We start from the raw sequence: 22,825 nt of genomic DNA on the forward strand, positions 1-22,825 counted from the left end.
AATCTGTGTAGAGACATCTTTCACGATAAAATGACGAATTCAAAATGTTAAAATCTTGAAATGGAAGAATAATAATAACATCATATCTCTAGCATATTTTTTCTATAAGTTTCATTCAAGTAAATCTTTAATTGAAAAAGTCACAAACACTCCCGAACAAGTTTTAAAAGAAAACGGTTAATTAGATTGAACAACTCACCAATCCTCTTAAAAAGGGAATAGATTAGAAAATTTGGTCCATTTTTATTCGACAAGTGGAGTTAGCTCCCTTTGATAGGGGTATTCATGGATTAGATCTGATTCGCATATTTACAGTGTTGCGGATATGGATTCGATCCGTAAGGCTATCGGATCAGATCGAAACCGATCCGCACGCTAATAGAATCGGATTGCGAATTTTATGTAAGTATCCACATATTCGCGAATATGCAAAAATAATATAAATAAATAAGTAAATATTTTTTATTTCAACTAATAATTATTATATATATATATATATTATTTTAATTTTATTATTTAAAAAAATATATTTAATATTATTTTAAGAGGAAACATATTTAAAATAAGGAAAAGTATACGTTACCAAGAGAGAGTCTGCCAACTATTACCAACACAAATTAAAAAAAATAAAATAAATTTATATGGCTTAATTAGGTTTAATGTGGGTCCATGAAAAAATTTTTGAAAAAGTGAGGAAATGGTAACCGACTAACCATGCATCAGGTGAGTAGAAACTTGACAGAGAAACCCAATACCCCAACCCTTTCACGCAACCCTATTCCTAATTCTCATCACCGAATGTATCTCATACCATTGTTCAAAATTTCCAGTCTCTTTTCCCAACCTCTTCCCCTTCGACGCCGTTCATTCCCTCCTGCACGTGGTCACGCTGCCGTCAACCAAGGTCAGCACTGCTAGAACGTCGGTCGTTGACCCAAACAGTGCGCTTCGAGGTCACAACTGCGCCACGAAAACGCATTGACTCAACAACTCACGCCACTATTGGAGACCCATCTCTGCGCCGCCGGTTCTCTACATCTCATCTTTCTTCGCCACAGTGCATGGAGGAGTTGAAGACCCATCCTAGCACGGAGAAATAAGTAGCAAGCGCGGCCCCCTGTTCTGCTCGTGAATATATCTTTTGTGTCTTTTTATTATTAGTTAATGTATAATTTGTCTTGTTGTAGAATGTTTCGAAATGTGTCAACGTATAATTTATTTTTGGATATATCCAAGTGCTGATTCCTGTAGAGTAGGAGCCATGTCTTGTGATGATGAGTAAAAAATTAGAAGTACTCCCAGTAACTGAATATTACCTTGTATGTGTCTTAAAAAAATTTTGGTTTGTTGCTTGATCTTTAAATTGAATATGCATAGTTAATTGTTGTTGAGTAAACAAAAAAAATTAGTTAGATCGTTTTAATTTGTTTGTAATAGGTTGTGTTTTGGTTTATGAAAAGTATAGATTTAAGAAAAATATATTCAGTTACTACTTAGAGTACTTGCTAACGAAGCCTAATTGAAAAAATAAATGGTTACAACATGGATAATTGAATCCTGTGAAGTAATTTTTGTTCTTAATTCTTTTTTTTTAATTTACACTTAAGTTTATATAGAGTTGTAAAAGGTTTTGAAATGAGTCAACGTATAATTTATTTTTGGATATGTCTGGTGCTAATTCTGTAGAGTAGGAGTAATGTCTTGTGATGATGATGAGTAAAAAATTAGAAGTACTCACTGAATGTTACCTTGGATGTGTCTTAAAAAAAATTTGGTTTGTTGCTTGATTTTTAAATTGAATATACATAGTTGATTGTTGTTGAGTAAACAAAAAATTATTAGTTAGATTGTTTCAATTTGTTTGTAATGGATTATGTTTTGGTTTATGAAAAGTATAGGTTTAAGACAAGTATATTCAGTTACTACTTAGAGTATTTGCTAACGAAGCCTAATTAAATTGAAAAAATAAATGGTTACAACATGGATGATTGAATCCTATGAAGTAATTCCTATGCTTAATTTTTTTTTAAATTTACACTTAGCTTTATATCGATATTTTTAAATAATTGATTACTTTACGGGCCAACGAGCGACCATTGTAAAGGAGTAAAATCAATTTAAAATTGTTGCGTCTTGTGATCGAATTTAGTTTATATGGAATGTTCCAAAAAGATTTTTCTGTACCCAAATTGATTATATTACTATACATATAGGTTAATTAAGTGGCTTAGGAAAAAATTGGTTTATGACCTGTGTGTTCAATTACTGCTTAGAGTACCATTTTAAGAAACCTAAAAAATAAATATTAACAATATGGATCATAAAATCTTGTTAATCAATTGATGTGGTCAAAATCGGAGTCATAAATACATTGAATTTTATGATGAGTTTTTTTATATAATTGTTTGGTTTATGATCCAAGGAGTGACAAATGCAATGATGCATTTTCAATTTTAAATTAGTGTGTCTTGTGATCAAATTTAGCTTTTAAAGAATGTTCCTAAAAAGTTTTACCTACTCAAAATTGATTCTATTACCATACTTATATATATATATATATATATATATATATATATATATATATATATATATATATATATATATATATAGCTGGTTTTGAATAATTTGATTGTCATGGAAGTAAACTTTCATATAATTAGAAAAGTGTGCACGCATATACGATAGTTGTGTCTTCAGTATTTTTTTTATTCTTTGATTAACATAATTTGATAGTTAAATTACTCCTTGGCTTGTTATTGTTGAACGTGTGTTTATGTAGGTATAGAAAATACAAAACATGAAGCTTGGTCCTTGTTCTAATTGTTTGAACGTGTGTCTATTTGAATTCACCTACAAAATTTCAAGGTTGTAACAAATGTGACACCCTCACGTGGTGTTTTGTGATTAGTCTATTTACTGGTGTTCCTTTATATAATATACAAATGAACTGGCATTCTTTGTTGCACATTTATATCCATTTGACAGTGACTTTCACATGCAGGACACCATTAAGTTATATAGGTTGAAAATAATGTTTGACATCATCCTAATGTCACAAAAATTCAGCCATTAGAGATGCTTTGAATGCCCTTAACAGTCGTGCTCGACCTCCTGTGCGCCGCAACCAACCAAGGAACAAACGTAAGGAGGTTAGCACACCATTCACATCACCTGACACCAAGAGCATGCTTCAACGAGCTGCAGAAAAGCCGAAGAAAAAGACCATCAAAAGGAGCTAAACATGGGAAGATAAAGTCTAAAGACTTCATGTTACTTCCTTGTTTACCTAGGGCCGGGATATCCACACATTATGTATTATATACTATTGAGACTATTTATTTTCCTTGTTGTACACAAAGTGATTGTGTCTTTTGACGAACTTTATTGGTTAATTCAACGATAATGCATGTAATGTGGATGTGAATCTTGTCTTTTAACACTCTGATTTGTAGTAATTTTGTGCAGAGGCTCAACACCTTATGCGTTTTGAAGTATTTTTATTTCTAGTGACTAATCTTGTTGAGGTCCCAGTATGTTGATCCTGGATGTCTCTACATATGTTATTCATGTGTTGTTAGTCTTGTATTGTTCGCAGGTGACTGAAAATGAAACTATTTTCTGATTGAAATGTCTTCATATGGATGTGTCTTCTGCATTATGTGTATATGTTTTGTGTATATGTTAGTCGTGTAATGTTGGTAGGTGTGTCTTCTCACAGATGTGGCTTATGATGGAAGTGTCTTTTGCCGATGTGACATTAGAGATTTGTTTAACTAAGGATGTGTCTTCCGAGGGAAGTGTCTTCCTCCCGTGACTTCTTTGGAGGCATCCTCATGTGGATGTGTCTTCTGCATTATGTGTCTATGTTAGTCGTGTAATGTTGGCAGGTGTGTCTTTTCACAGATGTGTCTTATGATGGAAGTGTCTTTTGCCAATGTTTCTTTCGGATTTTGTTAACTTAAGAATGTGTCTTCCGAAAAAAGTGTCTTCTTCCAATGACTTCTTTGGAGGCATCCTATGTTGGATGCGTCTTTAGCTGGAGGTGTCTTATGCGAATGTGTCTTTCGTGTTTTCATGTAATCGCGGATGTGTCTTTCGAAGGTTGTGTCTAATTTCATGAAATCGATAACCGAGGACATATCACCAACAAAGATAACCATCAATCCTTCGACACTCAATAAAACTCTTCCAACAGCCACTTATCTATTGATAACACCAAATAATAAACAACTAAAACTAAACTCATATAATACAACACTATCCATTTTCATATCTATGAAACAAAAATTTATCAAAGTTGCTAACATCAATTCAAACTGGTGAACAAAAAAAATAATAAACCACATCAAATGTAGAAAAAAAATCATTCTAGCATAATTGAAAGAAAAAATATCCAAACCAATTGTAATTAACAAATGAAATCACAATCCTTTCAACAAAGCTTATTACTATTAATAACTCAAAGATTAAAAAAAACTGCAAATAGACATAATCAAATGTACTACTAACACACAAATTACAATGTCCACACGTTGTGTGTCATCTTCACTCAGAGATGGGACATTAACGTCGGTGAAATTAGGATGATCACTCACATCACATGTAGTGTCGTACGATGCTTCTTCACAAATTGATTGATCCATCGACGTAATTTGGTCCACTTGCCTCCAACAGAAACACGTACACCTTACTCCGAGGGATTTTAAAGACTATTTGTCAATGAGAGTGGTTGTTCACGTTACCAGTGACATTTGAGTGCTGTTCACCTTGATCCTATGGTGTTGGAAGGCTATGGCTATGGCTCAATGTGCATCCACGTCAACGATAACACCTATGGTGGGGTGCAATATAGTTGCGTATGATGGCTTTATCTCTCACGGGAAGCGCAGGGTCAAAAATGTAATACTCAGAATTAGAAACCTATACAAGCACCTAATTTAGATCTCAAATACCCACTAACCTCGTAGTGTTGCAGTGGTGCCCAAGGGAAGACACGCTTCTACTTGGGCTTGTCCGCCAGTGAACGAGTGGCGCTTGGTGGCAGGAGCGAATCCAGAAAGCCACGGGGTTTCTAGCGAACCCACACAGCCCTACTAATTCAGCCGCGGCTTGTGGAGAGTCCATGCTGGGTTGCTGCGTCTTGTACAAGTCCGGACAGTCAGATGCGTATTCGAGGCACCTCCGATGAGCACATGCAACAGACCAAGCGGCTTCACGGCAACTATTGGACCGTATTCTTGACGTTGTGGTCTGGTGGTCTGTCGGCGTTGACTTTTTCTTGACGGCGGAAACCGGCGGAAACGGCAACAAAGGATTCTATTTAGCGCTGGATGCGGATAAGGGGGGTTGGGAGAAATGGTCCACCGTCAGTCAATTTAGAGGTATGGTAATTTAGGTTAACGTGGTAAATTAGATTAAACCATGGTTAACTTAGATGTGGTTTTGGTGAGTGAATGGGCTTGATGTCCAGCCCAACTAAAGTTAACAGATCTTGACAGATAAAAAGTTGGTAACGTAACATGATTATTAAAATAATGACAAAATTATTAATATTTTTTTAATAAAAATAAATTTTTAAAAAAATTTATATTTTAATACTTTACAAATATATCCAAAATTATCCAAATTTAAAAACTACAAATGTTAAATCTGATAATTTTAGTATGAATTGAATTGAAATTTTAACTATATTTAATCCGTTTTGCGTTCATCCCTACCTTTTGGTAAGGCAGATAGTCGCTTTACTACTCCTACCATGTCTTCCAATCTTCCATCCGAACACCACTTTTTAAACTCTTCACTTTCCATCAAATTTCCTCTTCAGCATGTCCAACTCAATTATTAAAAGAAAATTTAATTTCATTTATTGTTATTTTATTATTTGTTTTGATAAAACAAAAATGTTCCTATGTATGTGTGTGTCCATGCGGACACCAGAGATCCTTACTTAGCTATGTTTTAAGCATACCATCCATTTTAGGGTTCTACCCTTTTCCCATTGCCCTCTGTATTCTCTTATTTTTCATTTATTATTTATCACAAATTTGATTTTTCTATTGTTGTCAACCATTTTTATCTTTCGTAGGAGGGTTTTTGTTTCCTTTTCTTTTCTAATTTAATTACGATCAAATTGAAACTCGATCGCTGCTGGTGAAATTGATTTACATTGAAGATGGATCACACCATTTCAAGAGAAAGGGACATTGACTTTGACCTAGAAAGTGGTGGGAACAGTACCGAAGAGGATACGAGCACCGATCGTTCCACAAGTGATGGAGATTCAAATGGCGGTTTTCGTTATCCCTGGAATAGGATTCTAGGCTTTGAGTCGTCTTCATGCAGCAATTCATCAACAAAACCTGTTAACGGTGTTGATAATGTTGGTGTTCTTGTTAATGATGATAATTATAATAATTATGCTCATGTTAATAACCAAAACGCTAATAAGGCGGCTACTAACCCATCAAGAAAGCCTTCAAAGCCACCATTGCCTCCTAATGGTCCATCATTGATTGCTGGAGATCAGAGGTTTGTGAAGGAGCTTAGCGAGCTTGCGTTGAGGAAGAGAGCGAGGATTAAGAGAATGAAAGCAGTGAGGAAGATGAAAGCAATAAAGTCTGCATCATCCTCATCTTCATCGTATACTGGCTTCTCTGCCTTGGTCATCAGTGTTTTCTTCTTGCTTGTTTTAATATTCCACGGTAATTACTTTACCTCAAATTCTTCTTTTCTAGTATTATACACCCTTTATTCTCCCAAATTGATCAATTGAGTTCCTATACTACTAAATTATTCTCATCCCCACTATGACATGCATTTTAGTTTGCTCTTTTCATGTTGAATCTATATGTTATGTTGATTTGTGGCATAGAGTTGTTTGTGTTGGTACATTGGTTTGGTTTCATTTACTTTGCAATTGTGGCTCTTTTAACAAAATTTTGAGTGACCCGAAAGCTTGATATGCTTATTGTTCTTCATCTTACCATTTCCTTGTGTTGCAATGCATTACTTTTAATTTGAGTTATGTTGCTTCTAAGAAAATTTTAAAGGCATGGCCACTATTTAAAAATGCAAATTCACCATTTCTATGACATAGAGCATTTGATTACTAACTTTATTTTGTTGTGTTCGCTCATTATTACTATTACTGCTTTTTTTTTCACACACACACACGTATATACATCATCATCAGAGTCATCATCATAGTCATCTCTATTTTGCTTTGGTCTTTTTTCTCTGTGCAGCTCTATATCTTAACTTTCAAGTGCTACTAGAACCTTCTCAGTCGAATATCTATAACGAGTTATGATTTGATAAAGAGTAAAGATCATAATTTGACAGCACCTGACTCCTTCTGATGGATACTACTTTGTTCCTATATCTTATGATTCAATACAAAATTCAAAATATATATATTACAGACACCGGTTTAAATTAATCAAATCAACTCAATTAACAAGATAAAATCACATATTAGTGAAATTGCATGATAGATAAAAAAAAGAATAAATACATATACAAATAGGAATACAAATATCATAATAATTACACTCTATCATCACTTGCTACATCCTTAATGTTACCTTGCCTTCAGCGTAATGTTTGGTTTCAACTTCAAATTCTAAGGGGCTTCTAGTTTTTAGTGAACATCAATTATCAAACTCTAAGGGTTTGGCCTCTGTTATAAATTTTAAGGCAGTTTATGCTTTACAGAATGTTTTCACATTCCTGAAATCTTATATCTAATGAGCATCAAATCAATATGTTTTTTAATTCATCTATCTCGAAAACCTTGTCTTTGTTAATAGCTTGAAAACTCATGCTTTCCTTCCAGGAATCAGATCTGTGCATAGCAATGTTGTTGAGTTAACAGCTTCACCTGAAACAGCGACTCCAACCGATGAAGATATTATTTCAGTTCAGTATCCAAAGAATTCCATCATCAATGAAGGTAATGCCCCTAGTCTTTATTATCATGTGTGAATTCCATGTGCTCTATGAAGATATAGTTTTATGAGAACTGTAGCAGCCTGATTTTTTTTAACCCAACTTTCTTGTAATTTTGCAGTTCCAAAGGAAAGATGATGAGGTGGTAATTTTGGAGATTCTTTCCATCCAAGCTGAGTTTTTCTCTTTACTTAATTATCTAGTTTGGATCATGTATGTATTCTTGTATAGATATTAGGAACCTTAGCTATTTCTCAAAGTTTCATTGGTACTCCTCTTGATGATTTCTGTTTTCAACTTCCCTCTACTCTTTAGATAGCGTTGTTTAGTTCTATTCTATCATAGCTGAGCTACAATCTACCTGTTTCTGTTTAATTTCTTAGCAAGATTTGGGAATTGTGGCCATGAAGAAACAATACAAATGTGAAGTTGAGAGAAATGCACTTAGTGCACAATATAGTTGATTCCTAATGATGGCTGTTACACTAACTTTCACACCAATGTGTTCTCCAAATTTTAGTATATATATTAGGACACAAGACACATGGGAACGTTTATTACCACTGTATTGCAATGGTTAGTAATTTTTGTGACACAAGTATAGAGATAGAGGAAGATGGTGACATAGAGACACAAAAACATTATAATGTTTGGTTCTGGCAGGTGGTGGTGTTAATTTGTATGATGGCAATGGTGGTGGCAGCAAGAGGAGGAAAGTGATGATGGTGGTTGTAGAAAGTGTGAGTTCTAAGGAGATGAAGATAGATTCTCAAGGGGTGGAATCATGAACAGAGAGAGCTTGGCAGAGAATAAATGATGAACTTGTCATTAATTGAATGATGAATCACACACATTACAACTATCATACATCTATATATAGTTGCTAACTAACCATTAACATTCTGCCAGCTGTCACTAGCTTAACAGACTTCTTACAAACTTCCCAACTAACTCAAACTAACATAACTAACACTCGGCTTACTGTATTAACTTAGTTACTCTAATCTACTTATCTCAAGCCACAGTGGTGGTGTTGGGATAGAACAAGGTTGCCTTGTGTAAAAAGATGAAGATGAATGGGGCTGAAGATAGGACACAGCAGAAGAGTAGATGCAGAGAAGAATATGGTTAAATCTGTTATGCAGTTATGCTAGTTTCTTAAATTTTAATAGATAAAAAATTGTTCAAGACCTAAAAAAGAAAAGGTACATATAATTGTTCGTAGTTTCTTGTTAGAGGAGTTTCGGCTGTACAAATTCATTTGGGCACATAATGGCTAGAATGGATGACATTTCCAAAAATAATTACAAGAAATCTGAAATTATTTTAGACAATGAGATTGGTTTATATTCCATCTAAGTATGTGGATTTGTATGTCTTTTGTTTGTTTCTTTTTTGTTTTCGGTTCTGAAGATTTCATTTCATTCAATGATAAAAATAGGTACATCAGAATACCAAAAGGGTACATCAGAAGCAAGTAGTACGGTAAACCAAATACACTAACAATTATTACAAACTATACCTTGCTTAAGCCATTGCCATTAGCAACAATCCATCTAATGACTCTTCATCCTTCACCAGTAACTAGTAGAGGCACCAAGTGATTTGCAATAGATATGAATTTTAACCCTACAAAATTTTATCAATCCACTTAAAATCTATACAGGCCTATTTAGTAGTTTTTGTTCTTTCTTTTCTTTTGATCCTGTGCTCTTCTATTATAACCATAATTGACATTTTTTTGTCTTTGCGCTCATTATTATCCTAACTTCAAAAATGTTCACTTAGAAAGGAAGCAACCGTTTTATCCACTTCCACTACGAATCATCAACCAAACACTTTTTTTTTTTTTTTTGGCTTGTCTACAGTATCTCTCAACCCGATCTATTGCGAGTTCCATTTAACGGTCGAATCCTCGACACTTATTTAAAAGGATGAGTGAGTTACCAATCCAAGTTGATTAACACTTTTTTTTTTAATAAGAAGAATTAGACCGCCTTTAGACATTACATCACAAATTTATCCATATTACATAGGGCCGTCAAAATGAATTAAACGCATAGGGTCAACCCATTTACCCGTTTAAATGGCATACTTTGTTTTTAAAATTAAGTCCGTTAAAATTTTGAGCTAAACGGTTTAAGTCCAATTAACCCGGAAAAAATTAACCATGTTAAAATTTTTTTTATATATTTTTTCATAAAAAACAGCATTTTTTATCAATAATTTTTCTAATCCAACCTAAAAACATGACCCATCAATTACAAAAATACGATTTATTTAAGGTTTTTTACCTAAAAGTGATATTTTTTATAAAAATATTTTTTAAAAAATAAAATAAAAAGCTAAATGAGTCAGCTAGTTTAACCCATCAGACTAGTCATAACGGTTCCAACTGAAATTATAGCTTATAAATAAAGCGGATTTAAACGGGTCAATCCTAATTTCTCACACACCTAATATTTTACAAGAAATTTTTATCCACCGCTTAATCTTACTAAAGTTAAAACTCGAATACAACATTTTAAAGAACATGCTAATATGTCATCTCAACTAAATTTTAGCTGCTCAACCAAACACATCCCTTCTAACATCACACAAAGAGTACCAAGTCGGGCCATGCAATAGTATGGGCAATGGTGTCATAGCACCTTCAAGAAGGTTGTGGCACAAACTCCTTGCCCAAATTAATAAATTTAGACCAAGTTAGATACTCTCTCAAGTCTAATTAGAGGTGATAATAGGTATTCACATGGTCGAAATTTTCTTTTTGCTTTTTGTCTCCATTTAAAAAATTCTTCCTATTTTTGTCTTATATCTGTCACGGGTTTTCATTTATTTTTTTACTACGGAGGAAGCGGATACCCACGAGTATATGTGAATATTAAACTTTAAAAAATAAAAAATCTCAACCATGATAAAATTTTATATAATTCAACTAAAATATATCAAATTAAACCCAATTCAAATACATTTAATATTGTTAAACCCAATTCAACATTATTCAACTAAATTTTCAACATACAAACTAAAATAAAACAAAATAGAAAATTTTTTAACATAACAATATAACAAATCTTGGTCAATGATTATAGCTCAATAATAATACTCCCTTCTTATAATGATACAAATTTAAATAATTAATAGTATAAATTTAGATATTATGTACTGTTCATACCCTGGTCCAACATTAAGGCCCAGGTCTAAAATAAAAGGCCCAATCCAAAGATTGGCCTTCACACGACACCGACCTCCTCGTAAGAAGTCGGTTCCAACACAGAATTACCTTGAGGAAGTCGGAGTTAAAGATTAGCTGGAAGATAACCCTTATTCAAAGAAATAACTGCCCCTAAAATCTCTCAACCTACTTCCAGGAGGCATATCTCAACTTTCCTAAGATAAAGGGACGGTTATCCACCTAAAAAGGTGGAACTACTCCAACGGTGGTTATTGGTTCACCACTATAAATACACTGACACTCATCAGGTATCTTTAAGTTCCAATACTCTAAAAACTTGCTTAGACCCTTGCTGACTTAAGCATCAGAGTGTCTTTGCAGGTACCACCCCGCATTCCTTCACACACGCAAGTCGGAAGGCGGCTTCCTAACGTGAACCTAGCTGGGAACCTCCTCCTTCAAATGATTGGGCCAACCTCACAAATCCAGCCCATCAATCTCCGGTTACCCATCGTAACATTGGCGCCGTTGCCGGGGACCCGAGGGATCAACCAGTAATGGCGGATGACTCGCACGAAGACGGCCACAGAACGTCCAATTCTGAGCAGGAAAATCAGGACGTTGGAAACAACAACCCGAAGGCAAACTCCTCTGAAGGGCGCGAGTCAGGTAAAGAAGGACAGCTCCACGCAGCTGACTTCCTGGGACTGTTCCATGGTCACCAGGGACGTCTGGAGCAGTTGGAGCAAGAGTTGGAACGACAACGAGAAGCAGAGAGAAACCTGAGAAGCGAAATCGAGCGACGAAAGGAGCTTGAAGAAAAGCTCCTGAGATTAGAATCTGCTCTTAAAGGTCGAAGCTCTCGCAGCGACCGAGAAGACTCTCCCTTGGGAGGAGAAGATCCGTTTAGTGAGGATATAATGAGAGCAAAAGTTCCAAGGAACTTTAAAAGCCCTGATATGGACCTCTACGATGGAACTACGGATCCGAAGCATCATTTAAGCAATTTTAAAAGTCAGATGTACCTAGCCGACGCTTCTGATGCTACTCGCTGCAAGGCTTTCCCGACAACCCTAACTAAAGCAGCGATAAAATAGTTCGATAGTCTCCCCCGAGGTCAGTCAGTAGTTTCGACGACCTCTCGCAGAAATTCCTCATGCGATTCTCCATCCAAAAGGATAAAGTCAAGCACGCACCAAGCTCCTGGGAGTAAAACAGGAGGTCGGAGAACCTTTGAGGGACTACATGGAAAGGTTCAATAAAGCATGCTTGGAGATTCAAGATCTGCCCATAGAGGCAGTGATTATGGGCCTAGTAAATGGACTCTGAGAAGGCCCCTTCTCCCAGTCCATCTCAAAAAGGCACCCCACCTTCCTGAGTGATGTACAGGAAAGAGCGGAGAAGTACATCAACATGGAGGAAAACGCCAGGCTTCGAGAGCCAAGTTGGCGATTGGGACAATCTCACTCATCAAAAGAGAGAGAAAAAGAACCCAAGAAGAAAGAGGAAGTCGGCCCTGAAAGGCCTAGGAGATATCACTCCTACACTCCTCTGCGAGTTTTCCTAGTAGATGTGTACAGGGAAATCTGCCATACCGAAAGACTACCTCCCCCTAGGCCCATCAAAAATAAAAGGGGGGGAGTCGTGGCGACTACTGTGAGTACCATAAGCTATATAGTCACTCAACAAATGATTGTTACGACCTCAAAAGTGTGATAGAAAAACTGGCCAAGGAAGGTCAGTTGGACAAATATCTCATGGAAAGATCGGACCACCATAGCAAAAGGAAGCGAGATGACGAGGATCGAAGAGACCCACCACCACAAACTCCAAAAAGTCATGTACACATGATCTCAGGAGGGTTTGCTGGAGGTGGTCTCACAAAATCATGTCGAAAAAGACACCTGAAAGAAGTCTACTAGGTTGGGGGCTTCGAAGGAAATGGGCAAGGAATCATTCCTGGACATGATGATCCAGTCATGATAACTATGATCCTTGCCAACTTCCATCATCACAGAACCCTGGTAGATCAGGGGAGCTCAGCCGACATCCTTTTCAAACCGGCATTTGATAAGCTGGGGCTAGATGAAAAAGAGTTAAGAGCTTACCCTGATACCCTATATGGGATAGGGGATATACCAATAAAGCCACTGTGATTCATACCCCACCACACAACTTTTGAAAAAGGGTTAAAATCCAAAACTCTGAGTATTGACTTCATAGTTGTCGATGTGGGTTCAGCCTACAATGCCCTAATAGGCAGAACCACTCTAAATCGGATCGAAGCAGTGGTGTCCACTCCCCACCTTTGCATGAAATTCCCAACACTAGAGGGAATTGCAACCATTAGGGGAGACCAGAAATTGGCAAGGAAATACTACAACGAAAGCCTGAACCTGAGAGGAAAGGGTAAGGAAGTGCACACCATTGAGCTCGGAGGAATCAGAGCTAAAGAAGAGTTGTGACCACAATCCGGGGGAAAAATCGAAGAGGTACAGGTTGGAAAAGAGGAAGGAAAAAACACTAACATAGGAGCCAACCTGAAAGAAGATTTGAAGCAGAAGCTTATAAGACTCCTACGAGAAAATTCTGACCTCTTCGCCTGGAAGGCCTCCGACATGCCAGGAATAGATCCCGAGCTCATGTCGCACAAACTGTCAGCATACCCCGGGTCGTGACCTGTGCAACAGAGAAGACGGAAGCTCGGACCTGAGCGAGCTCAAGTAGTGGAAGAACAAGTACAAGCCCTCCTGGAAGCTGGCTTCATAAAAGAGGTTAAATATCCGTCGTGGCTAGCAAATGTGGTGCTGGTCAAAAAGCAAAACGGCAAGTGGAGGATGTGCGTCGATTACACCGACCTGAACAAGGCGTGTCCCAAAGACCCCTATCCACTTCCTAACATTGATACCTTGGTAGATTCCAGCTCTGGGTATCAATACTTGTCGTTTATGGATGCGTACTCGGGATACAATCAAATTCCGATGCACAAGCCGGATCAGGAAAAGACATCTTTCATCACGCCAAGAGCAAACTATTGTTATGTGGTCATGCCTTTTGGATTGAAAAATGAAGGAGCCACGTATCAAAGGCTAATGAATAAGGTGTTTTCCCCTCACCTTGGGAGCTTAATGGAAGTCTATGTAGACGATATGCTAGTAAAAACCAAGGATGAGGACGACCTCTTGACCGACCTATCACAAGTCGTCAACACCATTAAGATGCATGGGATGAGATTGAATCCCACAAAATGCACCTTCCCGGTGGAGGCAGAAAAATTTCTAGGATTTATGCTCACGCAAAGGGGGATTGAAGCCAACCCCGACAAATGCAAAGCCGTCCTAGAAATGAAGAGCCTGACTTGCTTAAAGGAGGTCCAACAGTTGAATGGCTGACTTGCAGCTCTCTCTAGGTTCTTGGCAGGATCAGCACTTAGATCCCTGCCACTCTTCTCTCTACTAAGAAAAGGATGCCAGTTCGAATGGACTTCTGAATGTGAAGAAGCATTCCAGGAGTTCAAAAGGTTTTTAAGCCAGCCTCTCATTCTGACCCGACCTAAAATTGGGGAAGAACTCGTCCTGTATTTGTCTGTAGTCGACAAAGCTGTAGCATCATCTCTAATACGGGAAGACGAGGTCGAACAGCATCCTGTATACTTCACCAGCAAAGTTCTACAAGGCCCTGAATTAAGGTATCAAAAACTCGAAAAGTTTGCGTATGCCTTAATAGTAGCCTCTCGAAGGCTACGGCCTTATTTTCAAGATCACACAATAAGAGTTCAAACGAACCAACCCATGAATCAAATCCTTCAGAAGACGGATATTGCGGGTAGAATGGTTCAACGGGTCATAGAGCTATTCGTGTTTGACTTAAAATACGAAACTCAGACGGGCAATTAAAGCTCAATGCCTCACCGACTTTGTGGCAGTATATGCAGGAGGCCAAGAGGAAGCCTCCACTACATGGGAGCTATATGTGGATGGATCCTCCAACAAAGTCGGAAGTGGTGCAGGCATCATACTGGTCAACCAAGAGGGAACACAAGTAGAAGTATCCCTCAAGTTTAAATTTCCAACTTCCAACAATCAGGTAGAATATGAAGCCTTGATTGCAGGATTAAAACTGGCAGAAGAAGTCGGTGTGGCCAAAGTAATCATCTTGAACGACTCTCAGGTGGTGACCTCCCAAATAAATGGAGAATATCAGGCTAAAGACCCCAATATGAAGAGGTACTTAGACAAAACCTTGGAGTGTCTTAGGCGCTTTGCAGAGACCGAGGTCAAACACATAACTTGGAATCTCAACAGCAGAGCAAACGCACTCTCCAAACTAGCAAGTATCAAGCCAGGAGAGAATAATAGAAGCCTGATCCAAGAAACTCTCCAAGAACCCTCAGTTACAAAAATAGAGGACAGACAAGACATCCTTGAAGTATCCGGATTGGACCTCGGATGGATGAACCCACTAATCGAATACATGAAATTCGACATCCTACCCAAAGAGAAAAAAGAAGCCAAGAAAATCCGGAGGAAAGCACAAAACTATACCCTGGTGAAAAATATCCTTTATAAAAGGGGGATATCAACACCGTTATTGAAGTGTGTCCCGACCTCAAGGACGACAGAAGTCTTAGAGGAGGTCCATAATGGTATCTGCAAAAATCATCTAGGAGCAAGGTCTTTGGCTAGGAAAGTCATCTGAGCCGGGTTCTACTGGCCAACCTTGCAAAAAGATGCCACCGAGTTCGTAAAGAAGTGTCAACCATGCCAAATGCACACAAACTTCCACATCGCTCCCCCCGAAGAACTCACTAGCATAACTTCTCCATGGCCTTTTGCGAAGTAGGGACTGGACCTATTAGGACCCTTTCCCCAAGCGCATGGACAAGTAAAATACCTAATAGTGGGAGTAGACTACTTCACAAAGTGGATCAAAGTAGAGCCATTAGCCACCATCACAGCCCAAAGAAGTCGAAAGTTCCTCTACAAAAATATTATCACAAGGTATGGAATTCCTCACTCCATCACCACTGATAATGGCACTCAGTTCACCGACTCTAACTTTAGAAACCTGGTAGCCAGTATGAAAATCAAGCACCAGTTCACCTCGGTAGAGCACCCACAAGCAAATGAGCAAGCCGAGGCAGCCAATAAAGTTATACTGGCATGGTTGAAGAAAAGGTTGCAAGATGCAAAGGGAGCATGGGCTGAGGAACTCTCTCAAGTACTATGGGTTTATCGGACTACACCTCAGTCTGCCACAGGAGAAACACCCTTCTGAGTTGCTTATGGCATGGAAGCCATGATACCAATTGAAATCAATGAGCAAAGTCCAAGGGTGAGTTTCTTCGACGAGGTTGGCAACGTACAGGGACACAAAGAAGAGCTCGAGCTACTCCCTAAAGTCCGAGAACTAGCCCAGATAAGAGAAGGAGCGCTGAAGCAAAGGATGACAAGTAGATACAACAAGAAAGTCATTCGAAGAAGCTTCGCCCCAGACGACTTAATCTTGATTAGAAATGACATCGAAGTCAACAAATCAGGGGAAAGAAAGCTTACTGCTAACTGGAAAGGGCCATATAAGATAACTGAAGTCTTAGGAAAGCGATACTATAAGGTAACCGACTTGAGCGGTACCGAACTACCTAGGTCGTGGCATGATTGTAATATGAAAAGGTACTATATTTAAAAGCGAACTCCCTGATGTACTCTTTTTCCCAACTTCATAGTTTTTTCCCAAAAAAGAAGGGTTTTTCTGAAGGGGGTTTTAACGAAGCATCAAAGTGGAGGCTAAAGGGCAACAATTTTCAACCCCTTAGTAGCAAAAAGTACCTTCATCAATAAATAAAGATCTTTCTACATCTCTTTGTATATTCCATTAAGTTACTATCATTTTTTCTATGAAACGCGCCGACTTAAGCTCAATGAAACGTGAAAATCTCATGTCCGACCTACGAGGTCGGCAGGATAAAACGACGAGGTACAAGTCGGTGTAAAGAGGTTATAAAAGCAGATCATGATAACTCGGAAGGGTTACGACTAACAAGTCGGAAAAACCGAGAAAACTTGAAATGCATCGCGAAAATAACCTAAGTCACGAACAATTCAGATAGAGAAATTTGAATTCATAAGAAATACAGAAAGAGAAAAAAAGGAAAACCATCAAAAATCAGAAGTAGAAGCTGGCTTAAGTCTTTAGAAAGCCTAAGACAATTTAGACAAAAGCACAGCCTGCCCAGATAAAAGGTTTTTTCCAAAAACAAAAAGATCAAAAGCGTTTTTTATAAAAAGCCTAACAAAAGCAAAAATCATAGAAAGCATGCGTACGGCAATTAAGCTTAAACCCCTTATCCAAAAAAGGGGGGCAAGAATTAAAGCATTTTTTGTTTATGGCCATAAAAGGCCAGAAAATGTCAAGAGCAAACCACCACCACATAAAAAGATAAAATTGTTCAAAGAAGAGGCCCACAGGCCGGGCCCCACAATAGCTAGAAAACAATTAAACAGCAGGAAGGTCAGCATCACCAGAAGGCAGAGAGGTCGGGTCAGCAGCAGGAGAGGACGGAGCAATCTCTTCAACAGCAGGAGTTGGAACGCCTGAAGATGTCGGCTGAGATCCCTCTTGTTGATCCTCACGAAGAATAGACTCTTCAAGTCTTTGACCACGGGTCTTCAGCTCGGAATCCGTCTCAGGTCAGGGAGGAGAAACAATAGCCCCGTTCACAACAATCTTATCAGGATCAAGAGGAGAAAGGTCCAGGCCAAGAGCAATGACCCCTACCTACTCCTTAAAGATCCTCCAGGCTTCCTCCGAGCTCTCCGCCACAGAGTCCTCCAGATCCTGATAAGCCTCCCTACCTTTCTCCAACTCCCGCTGAAGGTCGATGTTGTCGGTGAAGACCCTAACATAGTTCTGCTCCACCTTCTCTTTCAGACCCTCCGCCATGGCACATTGGGCCATTAACTTCTTCTCCCTCTCCTGAAGTCGGGACCTCTCCTCCTTCAAACCAGTGACATCCTCTAAAAGTCTCTTCTTCCTGATAAAGGAGAATCCTCCCCTTCAGCTCTTCAACTTTGTGGATAGAACCCAAAGAGCTAAGAGGATTCTTCTCAAAAATATCAAGAAGTTTTGTGTACACCCCAGCTGCCCGAACACTCTCTTGAACCAGGATATTAAGATGGTTTCAAACAGAAGCATTGATGAGCGGATAATTTATACCCTTTTTGGCATTGTTTTTACATAGTTTTTAGCATGTTTTAGTTACTTATTATTATATTTTTATTAGTTTTAATGCAAAAATCATATTTCTAGACTTTAATATGATTTTTTGTATTTTTCTATAATTTCAGGTATTTTCTGGCTGAAATTGAGGGACCTGAGCTAAAATCTGATTCAGAGGCTGAAAAAGGACTGCAGATGCTGTTGGATTCTGACCCTCCTGCACTCGAATTGGATTTTCTGAAGCTACAGAAGCCCAATTGGCGCGATCTTATTTGCGTTGGAAAGTAGACATCCTGGGCTTTCCAGCAATATATAATAGTTCATACTTTTCCGGAGATTTGATGGCCCAAACTGGCGCTAAAAGCCAGCCTAAAACTTTCTAGCATAAAACGCCCAAACTGGCACCAGAATTGGAGTTAAACGCCCAAACTGGCACCCAAGCTGGCGTTTAACTCCAGGAACAGCCTATGCACGTGTAAAGCTCAATGCTCAGCCCAAGCACACACCAAGTGCGCCCCGGAAGTGGATTTATGCACTATCTGCACTTAGTTACTCATTTTCTATAAACCTAAGTTACTAGTTTAGTATAAATAGCACTTTTTACTATTGTATTCACCATCTCTAGATGTTTAGTCCTTAGACCTTTGGAATAGAGGCTGGCCTCACGGCCATGCCCAGACCTATTTTCACTTATGTATTTTCTACGGTGGAGTTTCTACACCCCATAGATTAAGGTGTGGAGCTCTGCTGTTCTTCATGAATTAATGCAATTACTACTGTTTTCTATTCAATCACGCTTGATTCTATTCTAAGATACTCACTCGTACTTCAATCTGGAGAATGATATGATTCGTGACACTCATCATTATTCTCAATTCTATGAATGCGTGCCTGACAACCACTTCCGTTCTATCTGAGCTCAACGTAGTCATTGGGCGACAGCTTGAGTGCGTATCTCTTGGATATCTAATACACAGACCGAGTCCGTGAGATTAGTATCTTTATGGTATAGGCTAGAATCATTGGCAGCATTTCTGGGATCCGAAAAGTCTAAACCTTGTCTGTGGTATTCCGAGTAGGATCCGAGAAGGGATGACTGTGACGAGCTTCAAACCTGCGAATGTTGGGCACAGTGACAGTGTGCAAAAGGATCAATGGATTCTATTCAGACATTAGTGGGAACCAACAGATGATTAGCCATGCGGTAGCTGTGCCTGGTATTTTTTATCCGAGACGAGAAATCCGACAGTTGATTAGCCGTGACAGAAACCGTAGAGGACCATTTTCACTGAGAGGATCTTACAGCTTGCCATGGAAGGGAGCACGCATGATTGGAAAAAGGCAATAGAAAAGCAGAGGTTCAGAAGCAACAAAGCATCTCCAAACACTTATCTGAAATTCCCACCAATGAAATACATAAGTAACTTTATTTTATGTTTTATTTATCTTTTAAATATCAAAACCTCATAACCATTTGAATCTGCTTGACTGAGATTTACAAGGATGACCATAGCTTGCTTCAAGCCGACAATCTCCGTGGGATCGACCCTTACTCATGTAAGGTATTACTTGGACGACCCAGTACACTTGCTGGTTAGTTGTGTGGAGTTGTGAAAAGTGTGAATCACGATTTTCCACACCAAGTTTTTAGCGCCGTTGCCGGGAATTGTTCAAGTTTAGACAACTGACGGTTCATCTTGTTGCTTAGATTGGGTAATTTTATTTTATGTTTAAGCTTTTTAATTTTATTTTCGAAAAAAAAATAAAACATATATGTTCTTCAGAGTTTTTAAGAACAAATTCTAGAGTTTCATGAGATATGCTGAATCCTGGCTGGCTGTTAAGCCATGTCTAATCTTTTGGACCAAGGTTTTCACTTATCTTTGCAAGAGCCTTTTGGTTCCCATCAATTTAGCTGTTGTATGTAATGTTCTGCTAAAGCTTGGCTGGCCATTTGGCCATGTCTAATTCTTTTGGACCGAAGCTTTAGACTAACATTGCATGATTTCTGGAATTCTTATTAAAAATTTTGAATTTCTTTCTTTTCTTTTTCCAAACATAATTTTCAAAAAATACAAAAAAAAAATAATAATAATAAAATCATAAAAACCAAAAATTTTCTGCTTCTTGTTTGAGTCTTGTGTCAAATTTTAAGTTTGGTGTCAATTGCATCTTTTTAATTTTTCTTTAATTTTCAAAAAATATATGCATTGTGTTCTTCATTGATCTTCAATTTGTTCTTGATGATTTTTCTTGTTTGATCTGTATATTTTCTTGTTTTATATCTTTTCTTATTTTTCTTATGCAATTTTTAATTATTAGTGTCTAAACATTAAAAATTTTTAAGTTTGGTGTCTTCCATGTGTCTCTTTTCTTAAAAATTTTCAAAAAAAACTGTTCTTGATGTTCATCATGATTTTCAAAGTATTCTTGGTGTTCATCTTGACATTCAAAGTGTTCTTGCATGCATTATTTGTTTTAATCTTAAATTTTTATGCTTTGTTTCATTTGTTTGTTTTTCTCTCTCCTCATTAAAAATTCAATATATATATATATATATATATATATATATTTCCCTTATTCTTCTAATAAATTTCGAAATTTTGGGGTTGACTTAGTCAAAAAATTTTCAAAATTTGGTTGTTTCTTGTTAGTCAAGTCAAAATTTCAATTTAAAAATTCTATCTTTTTAAAATTTTTTTAAAAATCAAATCTTTTTCATTTTTCTTTCATGTTTTCGAAAATCCCAAAAATTAATTTTCAAAAATCTTTTTCTTAATTTCAATTCATAATTTTTGAAATTATCACTAACAATTAATGTTTTGATTCAAAAAATTTCAAGTTGTTACTTGCCTATTAAGAAAGGATCAAATCTTTAAATTCTAGAATCATATCTTTTAGTTTCTTGTTAGTCAAGTAATCAACTTTAATTTCAAAAAATCAAATCTTTTTAATTTCCGCCTTTTCAAATCTTTTTCAAAATAGATTTCAACCATATCCTTTTCAAAACTTAATTTCAAAATCTTTTTCTAACTTTTTATCTTTTCAAAATTGAATTTCAAATCTTTTTCAATTAACTACTTGACTTTTTGTTTTAATTTTAAAAGTTTACTATTTTTATCTTTTTCAAAATCACCTAACTACTTTTCTCTCTCTAATTTTTGAAAACCACTAACAACTTTTTTAAAATTCTTTTTAATTAACTAATTGTTTTAAATTTTAATTTTATTTTATTTCTTTTAATAAATTCGAATTCTAACTAATAATTAAAATAAAAATAAAAATATTTTTCTTTTATTTTAAATTAAAATTCGAATACTCTCTCTCTCTCATCTCTTTCTATTTATTTTATTTATTTACTAACGCTTCTCTTCTTCTTATAATTCGAACCCTTTCCCTCTCTGTGTGTTCAAATTCTTCTTCTTCTCCCTTCTTTCTTCTATTCTTCTACTCACATAAAGGAATCTCTATACTGTGACATAGAGGATTCCTCTTCTTTTCTGTTCTCTTCTTTTTCATATGAGCAGGAACAAGGATAAGAACATTTTTGTTGAAGCTGATCCTGAACCTGAAAGGACTCTGAAGAGGAAACTAAGAGAAGCTAAAGCACAAAACTCTGGAGAGGACCTAACAGAAATTTTCGAAAAAGAAGAAGACATGGCAGCCGAAAATAACAACAATGGTAGAGATGCAAGGAAGATGCTTGGTGACTTTATTGCACCCACTTCTGACTTCTATGGAAGAAGCATCTCAATTCCTGCAATAGGAGCAAACAACTTTGAGCTTAAGTCTCAATTAATTTCTCTAATATAGCAGAATTGCAAGTTTCATGGACTTCCATTGGAAAATCCTTATCAGTTCTTAGCTGAATTCTTGCAAATCTGTGACACTGTTAAGACCAATGGGGTTAATCCCGAGGTCTACAGACTTATGCTTTTTCCCTTTGCTGTAAGAGACAGAGCTAGGACCTGGTTGGACTCACAACCTAAAGAAAGTCTGAACTCTTGAAAAAAGCTAGTCAATGCCTTCTTGGCCAAATTCTTTCCACCTCAAAAGTTGAGCAAGCTTAGAGTGGAAGTCCAAACTTTCAGACAGAAGGAAGGTGAATCCCTCTATGAAGCTTAGGAAAGATACAAGCAATTGATCAGAAGGTGTCCTTCTGACATGCTTTCAAAATGGAGTATCCTATGTATATTCTATGATGGTCTGTCTGAATTATCCAAGATGTCATTGGACCACTCTGCTGGTGGATCTCTTCATCTGAAGAAGACGCCTGCAGAAGCCCAGGAACTCATTGAAATGGTTGCAAATAACCAGTTCATGTATACTTCTGAAAGAAATCCTGTGAATAATTGGGTGACACAGAAGAAAGGAGTTTTTGAGATTGATACTCTGAATGTAATATTGGCTCAGAATAAAATATTGAGTCAGCAAGTCAATATGATTTCTCAGAATCTGACTAGAATGCAAGCTGCATCCGGC

At 37.2% G+C, this 22,825-nt stretch overlaps 1 protein-coding gene and 1 non-coding gene across 2 annotated transcripts; one reads left to right on the forward strand and one right to left on the reverse strand.

Annotated features, from left to right (window-relative positions):
- The first annotated feature begins 5,636 nt into the window (after positions 1 to 5,636).
- LOC112778249 (uncharacterized) lies at positions 5,637 to 8,436 on the forward strand. The gene is made up of 3 exons (XM_025822585.3): positions 5,637 to 6,701; positions 7,835 to 7,951; positions 8,069 to 8,436. Exons 1-3 carry the CDS (start codon positions 6,173 to 6,175, stop codon positions 8,083 to 8,085), a joined length of 663 nt encoding a protein of 220 aa, XP_025678370.1. The 5' UTR covers positions 5,637 to 6,172; the 3' UTR covers positions 8,086 to 8,436.
- Positions 8,437 to 22,405: 13,969 nt separating this feature from the next.
- On the reverse strand, positions 22,406 to 22,513 carry LOC112781414 (small nucleolar RNA R71). Its single transcript, XR_003192192.1, has one exon. It is a non-coding gene; the product is annotated as a small nucleolar RNA R71 (small nucleolar RNA).
- Positions 22,514 to 22,825: the final 312 nt, after the last annotated feature.

The sequence above is a fragment of the Arachis hypogaea genome, chromosome 19, assembly GCF_003086295.3.
Source record: "Arachis hypogaea cultivar Tifrunner chromosome 19, arahy.Tifrunner.gnm2.J5K5, whole genome shotgun sequence".
Classification (NCBI taxonomy): Eukaryota; Viridiplantae; Streptophyta; class Magnoliopsida; order Fabales; family Fabaceae; genus Arachis; species Arachis hypogaea.

What these genes read in the sequence shown, in the direction of transcription:
- LOC112778249 (XM_025822585.3), top strand. Translation starts at nt 6,173, where the DNA reads ATGGATCACACCATTTCAAGAGAAAGGGACATTGACTTTGACCTAGAA. An exon ending in GCTTGTTTTAATATTCCACG is followed by an intron (nt 6,702 to 7,834) that starts GTAATTACTTTA and finishes CTTTCCTTCCAG; the next exon opens with GAATCAGATCTGTGCATAGC.